Here is a 7,727-nt window from a genome sequence, read left to right as displayed (position 1 = left end):
TCAATAACAATTATATTACGTATTTAATATTTTATTAATTAAATTATTTCTATCTTTGGAATTTATAAAGAAATGTTGAAGGATATTTGAATTGTGGCATGTGTATGTGTTTTTTCTTATAAAAAATACTTTTAAAATTAATGAGATTATTTTTATCAACTCTAGTTATTTTTGGGTTACTCATTAAATGCCAAACATGGACGTTAGTTATAAAATTTTATTTTGGCTAGTTTCTTTTTATGTTCAAAATTATTCATGCAAGTTTGACTTTGAGAATGGAAATTATATTTTATAATGATAATTTTCTCACATGTTTGAAAATAAATTTAGAGGGGATTTTACATAGAACACCAGTTGCTAACAATAGTCCCATTAACCCTTGGCGCACCATGGTTAATAAATATCTAGTTTGATTTTCATGAGCTTTGTCATCACATTATTACTCGTGGGTCTCATACCAGCATTTGTTTTTATGGATTCAAGCCGCGTTTGGTTAGCATTACCGTCGTGGACTTTGTGTCCACATTTGTTTCGTAGCTCAAGCTAAATTTGGTTACTTTCAATTGTGGACTGTATGTCCACGTTTGTATTCATGGCATAAGCCACTCTTGATTATTTATCCTTTAAACTGTGTATCCATGTTTGTAAATTGTTTTGATAAATTCTCAAAAATATGGATTTTTAATTAATTGATGATTTCACTCTAATGGTTTTTAATTAGAAAATGTTATTATTTTTAATTATGTATTTATTTAATTATTTTTACATGTCAAGATCAAATGTCAAAGTTATTTTGTCATTATAAATAATTTAACTATTTATTATGGAAACTATATAGAACTTTTATTCTAAGTTGACAAATTTGATTATATCGAATTGCTTTCTCATAATTTATATAATTATTATATTTTATTCATTGTGATATTCTACAAAATATTATGGTCGGGATGTTATTCACTAGAAAGTTATTTTGATTTCAAAAAGCATAGTTGACACTATACGTTCTGCTTTCTAGTGAGGGAATTTTTACTGAGCTTGGTGGAGATTTGTTCTATAGATATTTCCTATTAATATAAATACGAATTTATGAATTATGTCATCAAAAATATGATTAGATGCTCCACATAAATCATAGTCAAAGTCTTGATTCTCTTTGTTATATTGTCTATCTTTTGTTGAGGAGTGAAGCTCCGTAGTGCTAGGTATAAATTGTAAAATTTCTACTGTAGAGATTTCGAGAGATCCTACTTATAAGGAAGGTATTGCCAAAATTTTTACAAAAAGTTTAATATTTTAATTATGTGAAAAGTGAAATTAGATGTATACAATTAGGCGGATAGTAAGTTAAATGTATTAATTTAGAACTTTTCTTAATCAAGGCTTTAAAAGATGGGTGTTTTAGTGCACATCCCATACTAGTTACTCTCATATTTTGAGACATGACAATTGTGTTTCATGATAGCTAGCATTCCTTGGAAGAAATGACTTTCAAGAAAATGTCTTCTTTGCAAAGAATAGTGAGAGCTCCTATTGAATGATCATATTCAAATTCTTCTTCAACTTCACTTAGCAGCACTTGAAATTAAGGTTGATTTAAATGAGATGTAGAAATCACAACCTCTTTATCTCCTCTCCGGCATATATTGCCAAATATCCCTTTAGTACTTTACCAGAAGTTCTTTTGACTCCAAGAAGGCGAAAACCCATTGTTTTATTTTAGTTTATTTTATTTTTTTGACTAAGAAGAATAAGAAGAAAATGTTTGAATGTTAATGCCAGAGAGTATTGTGAAATATTTGTTTCTTTCCTCTGAAAGCATAAAAGTATGAGTATATATAGATGAATTATAGAGATAGAGATTAATTATTTGAAGACAAGGGCAGATAGAGATCACATGATGCTATCTTGAAGGTCTTTTTCAAATAATAATAATAATAATAAGTCAGGATGAGCCAAATGAAGATAGTCCAGAGACATGTGGATGAGAAGCATCTCATGATATTGTTTTATACATGTCTTTCTCAAATGTCAAGAAATTTATGGTTGTCATTTCAAGTTATAAAAATACTCAAGACATGTCATGACTCAAAAATTTGACGTGACTGACATGGGATATGAACATAAACACACATCCTTAAACCTTGATAAAAAAAACTCTACTTTAATATTTTAATGTATTACAAATGGAAATAAAAAAAATATTATTGCAACACTTTTTACTAGCAAGATAATTTAAAATTCTTTGTAGAAATTTTGGCAAAACCTCCCTTATAATTGGAACCTCCTAAAAATCTCAACAACAACCATTTACAAAACCAAATCAAAAATAATGTGCTTTGCTCAGCCACACAGCCAAACAGTATAAATTATAGATCAGGACCCTATCTATAGTTATCATAGAGTATCTAAAACATAATCTCAAAATAATGCCTAATTAAATATTTACATCAAAAAGAAAGATATTCTCAAAAGATCTCCTAGCCAATTCAATAATGAGCCTCTCAACGATCCTTAAGAAGTGCAGATCGCTTGAATTATCTAAGACCAAAAATATTTTTTTAGTGAATAACATCTCAATAATGAAATTAAAAGGTTCAAGATAAATAAATTTATCAAGAAAATTGGTGCACAATCAAGAAAAACATCAATAAAATAAAAACTGAATTTGGAGATTAAGAGATTCTATATAACTTCCAATATACTGAACTAATAAATTTACAATGACAAAAACCTTAACACTTGATCTTGTATAATCAAAATAAAATAGATTAAGTGAATAAAAATAGTAACATTCACTATTTAAATCAATAAAGTGTGTACATCTTCACAAATCAATTAAATCTGAGCAATTTTCAAAATAAGTACAGATGTGGACACACAATCTATGAGGGTGAATAACCAAACGCGACTTATGCTATAAAAACAAATGTGGACATACAATTTACGAGAGTAAATAACCAAACGTAGTCAAAGCCACAAAACAAATGTGGACACACAGTCTATGAGGGTAATACTAATCAAATACAGCTCAAAACAATGAAAACAAACGTAAGTATGAGACTCACAGATAACAAACATGAGTATGATACTCATGAAAGTCAAATAGCTAATTATAACCATGACGCCAAGGGCTAATGGAACTGTAATTAGTAGCCAATGCTCTGCATACAGTCCTCTAAAATCAATTTTTCAAACATCTGAGAAATTAATCATGTTCAAAATAAATTTTGTACTTCCAATATCAAACTCGCATGAACATTGAAAACCCCATTTCTTCTCAATATAAACTTCTTCACTAATTTCACATTTGCCTTTATCAAATGAAATTACTATTTAAGCTAATAAAGCTTTTCATCAACTTTTAAGATATATTTTACAATGAATATATAGAGACATATTATATTTTCATTACTTTTCACCATATAAATTACAACTGCAAGAGTTTAAAACAATATAATTAACAAAATATTAAATACTTGAAATAGTACATGATATATACTTAAGAAAATAATATTTTAATGAAAAGAAAGTTGTTAGTAAATTTGTTGGGATATTATCCACTTACCTGTCATAGTTCCAAATCTAAAGATTTACTTCTTCCAACTCCTAAAAAAATTTATCTTCTTCTCAACATCCTATGTAAAATTTATAAAGAATTGATTAATGGCCTTCACTCAGATCACACAAATTTCCTTCCAAAGTCACTACAACAAAATCAATTAAATTTCAAATCAAATAATGTATGCCTTAGCTTCTTCGATCCCTCAACAATTGTATAAATTACTTTCTATCCAAATAACTTGATTATACTTTAATTTGTTTTCCCAACATCCATTAAGGAAAATAATTTCCTTCTAATAATTGTTTTAATTAATCAACAATGTATCCACCATGCCTATATGTCAAACTCACATTTAGACATTTTATTAAATACCCCGTAGGCATTAATCCTCAAACTAATATCAAGCTTTTCTCTATTCAATTTCCTTTCTTCAATTTCTATTACACTTTATATATTTTTTTCTATTCAACACTTTGTGTCTATCCGACTCTCCTCAAGTGCTTATACAACTAAACTTGTATATAGACACACAACACCTTTAATCATTATAAAATTTTAGAGTTCTTCCATCACCCATTTTATCGAACACGTGGATTCCCAAAATCAAGTTTTAAGACAATATTATTATTTAATAATTAACTATGTGATTCTCCATTATTCAATTGTCTCACAATAATTTCATAATCAAAATTTTTCACAAAACTCAAGTTACATCCATAAATAATTAACATCTAAATCAAATCTATCCTTATAAAAGTTTATAAAATTTTGAAAAATTCATAACCAAACTCAACTCCTTCTAACGGATATTTCTCGAACCTCTTGTAGATATAAATATTTAAATTTAATTCTAAGCTCTTATCTTCAAATCACATTCCCACAATTCCCAACATCAACACTTGAATTCATCAAAATTTTTATATTATTATTCTTATGATATATATTATATATACACACACACATAACCCAATGTTAAACCCAAAGAATAAATCAAACTCCCATCCAACTTCATCAATAACACTAACAATAATTGAATTACCTTATCAATTGGAGTCAATTCAGCTCACTAAATTTTTTTCCCACAGACCTAAGGAGCAAAGAGGGACGAAGGGAGAGGATCAAGCTTCCATAACTACCTAAGAGCACTACCACGAAGCAAAGACAGAGAGGGCACGGATCGACAGCAACACAGAAACGGCAGAAGTCTCTGACCTCGGTGAAGCTCCTTACATCAGAAAACGATGGCGACTCTAGCATTAACGGCAGCTCCAGCAGCGACAGTGACGGACGAATGAACTAAACAGCAGCTAGCAAGGGCGAATGATTGGCTGCACAAAACAGGGGGGAAGGAATCGCAATCTGGACCTCTCAGCAGCGGCGGAGGACGTGCTTGCTCACAGCCACGCCGGCAATGTTCAAGACGGTGGATGACGGCGAAGAACGAACAAAGGAGGTGAGGGTTCCTGCTCTCTCTCACACTCTTGCTCTAGATTGTTCGAAACTCGAGAGAAGCAAGAAGAAAATGAACAATATTGAAGCGAAAATGAAATCCTCTCCTTTGTGCGTTAGAGATTCGAACCCATTGCCTATGTTTTCAAGGTCCAAAATTATTGCCACTGAACCTCAAATTATATAAAGACATAGTTAAATCACATAAAAATAGATTTTAAAATTTTAATTTTTTTTATAGGCCATTACAAGACATCTCTTAGGCTTCTCCTATATCTTCATTAGTCCAATTGAGACATGTTGGAGTAGCATTCAATTGAAAAGAGCAAGTATTGAGCCTGTGAAAAGTGTCTTACAGGATTGCAATAGACATGCTTCTTGGATCAAGTTAATAAAATGTCTGGAAATTTATCTCAGAGGGGAATATTTTTCTTGGCACATTCTTAAGTGAAACTAAATATATAAAGACTTGAAAATATTGATGAGATTGTTAATAAAGTTAATGATGGAAGTCGTATGAACAAAACAATTTTTCCTTCCCAGGCTTCCTGTTCTTATTCAAATCTCTAATCAAATTGTGAAATTCGATAGCAGAACAAACCGATGGAGCTATAGTGTACACTTGATGAACTAAACATTTTCTCTCTGCCCTTTAAATTTTAATTAGTAATTACCTTAATTTTTTTTATCTATTTGTTGGACCTCACCTGAACAAATCTGTTTGACTTCAAAATTCATGGTTCACTCACACACTTGAATCAAAGTTAAGGTAATAATCAACTAATTAACGATTATGCTGGAAAGTATCTTTTCAGTATAATCAAATTAATAAACAGTTGAAGACAACTATATATATACAAAGAAAAATGCATTTTGCAGTTGTCCCTTCCCACCTTTAATTAATTTCCTGTAAATAAATTTACAGAACAATTAGAGCCTATACTATCTATGTTCTTATTCATATCGCTAATAAAACCGCGTAATTCAATAGCAGAACAAGAAGCTCTCAACAACCAATGACATATGAACCCATGGAGCTACAGTTTACATTTGATGAAGTTAACATTTTCCCTCGGCTCTCTAGGAATTAGCTTATATTTATCTATTTTTACTTGATTCTCAAGACAAACTTGGACCTCACAAGAACATATCTGTTTGATTTCAAAAGTCATGGTATATGTTGGAAAGTATATTTTCAATATAATCAAATTATATATAAGGAAAAATATATGAAATCGAGGTCGGATAATGCTTCAAGATGTTTTCTTGTGGTCAAGCAATAAGATATTACAGAGCAAGAAGGACCATAAGAAATCGCATGATATTGTCTCTAATGTTCTTTCCGGGGCTCAAGATGTTAAATGAGAGTGCATTACAACTGTCAAGATAACTAATATTGGAGAGATAGATTAAAATCTTGACATCTTGATGGTGACAAACCAGTGAATTGAAATCACATATTTTTATAAACTGATGACATCGTTGAAGACTAAAATGTTAATGAATTTCCAACTCCTACCCGTACAAGAAATTATTATTGTGTTAAAATTAAATTCAATCCCCAGGAATTAAAAAATCACTGAGTATCAATAAACTATTTTCTTAGTCTTCTTAAGATTCTCATAGATTAATTTGCATGCACTCATATAAAGATACTTTTATTACCTTCAAGCAAAATATTTATTTGAATTTACTATATTCAAGAATCTTATTTTCTGCTGAATTTTTCTACAAGAAAAAATCCTTAGTCTCCTGAACTACAAGTTCAATGCCAGAAGATGAAGGTGACATTTTTCTTCATAAATTTCTCACTTTGGTACACAATTTTTCTCTTCCTAAGTAGGGAAAGAAAAGGAACAAAATTCTTTACAAAGCAAAAGGATATAGTACAAAATTGTGTTGGCTAATCTATGTGTATCTTGTCTTTGTCAGCTAGCACCTATTGAAAGAAGAAGTGACATTAAGGAAGACATCTTCTCTGCAAGGAATGGTGAGAGCCCCCATTGGATGATCATATCCATATTCTTCCTCAACTTGGCTCAACAGCTCTTGAAATGAAGATTGATTCAAGTAAGATATAGGAATCACAAACCTCTTCATTTTCTCTCCAACATAGACTGCAAGATATCCTTTTGGCACTTCACATGATTTTGAAGAAGCCACTTTTGTGGCAAATGAAGCCCTTCTTGTTCCTGGCAAACGAAAGCCCATTTTCTGTGTTTAAGAGGATAAGAAGAAAGTGCTCAAATTTAGATGCTGTAGAGTTGTGTTGTTTCTGATCCATGCAAGTATGAGTATATATAGATGAATGGATTTGCATTTTCCTTCAATAATTGGTGGATGAGAGATTATGTGATTGGGCCTACTTGAAGACAAGGGCTCTTTGAGATCACATGGTTGTGTCTTAGAGGTCTTTTTCAAAAAGCAACAAGTCAGGAGGAGCCAAATGAAAATAGAGGACATGGAAATTCCATTTGGTTAAGATATGATCGATGAAGAGTCAGCTTAATGAGTTGTAGTCCAGTCCACAGAAACATGGATGAGAAACATCACATGATTCTGTTTCATGTCTTCATCAAATATGAAGAATGATATCATTTGAACAGTTCAAGCATTAATGTCAATTAAAGTTTTACAGTTGTCATTTATGTTCCAGACATGCTTCAGACATCTCTTATGCTTCCTTATAGCAAAAGCATGCTGGAGTAGCATTTTA

The 7,727-nt window shown here is 30.8% G+C and overlaps 1 protein-coding gene across 1 annotated transcript; it reads right to left on the bottom strand.

Moving 5' to 3' along the window:
• Window positions 1–6,769: 6,769 nt before the first annotated feature.
• Window positions 6,770–7,263, bottom strand: LOC129314531 (auxin-induced protein X10A-like). Its single transcript, XM_054957993.1, has one exon. It carries the CDS (start codon window positions 7,220–7,222, stop codon window positions 6,944–6,946), a length of 279 nt encoding a protein of 92 aa, XP_054813968.1. The 5' UTR covers window positions 7,223–7,263; the 3' UTR covers window positions 6,770–6,943.
• Between the last annotated feature and the right edge of the window lie 464 nt (window positions 7,264–7,727).

This window comes from Prosopis cineraria, unplaced genomic scaffold, assembly GCF_029017545.1.
Source record: "Prosopis cineraria cultivar Desert tree isolate PC_DT_omini unplaced genomic scaffold, ASM2901754v1 PC6, whole genome shotgun sequence".
Taxonomy (NCBI): domain Eukaryota; kingdom Viridiplantae; phylum Streptophyta; class Magnoliopsida; order Fabales; family Fabaceae; genus Prosopis; species Prosopis cineraria.
Note: the sequence above shows the minus strand (reverse complement) of the source record. Positions and strands in the feature narration are given on the sequence as shown.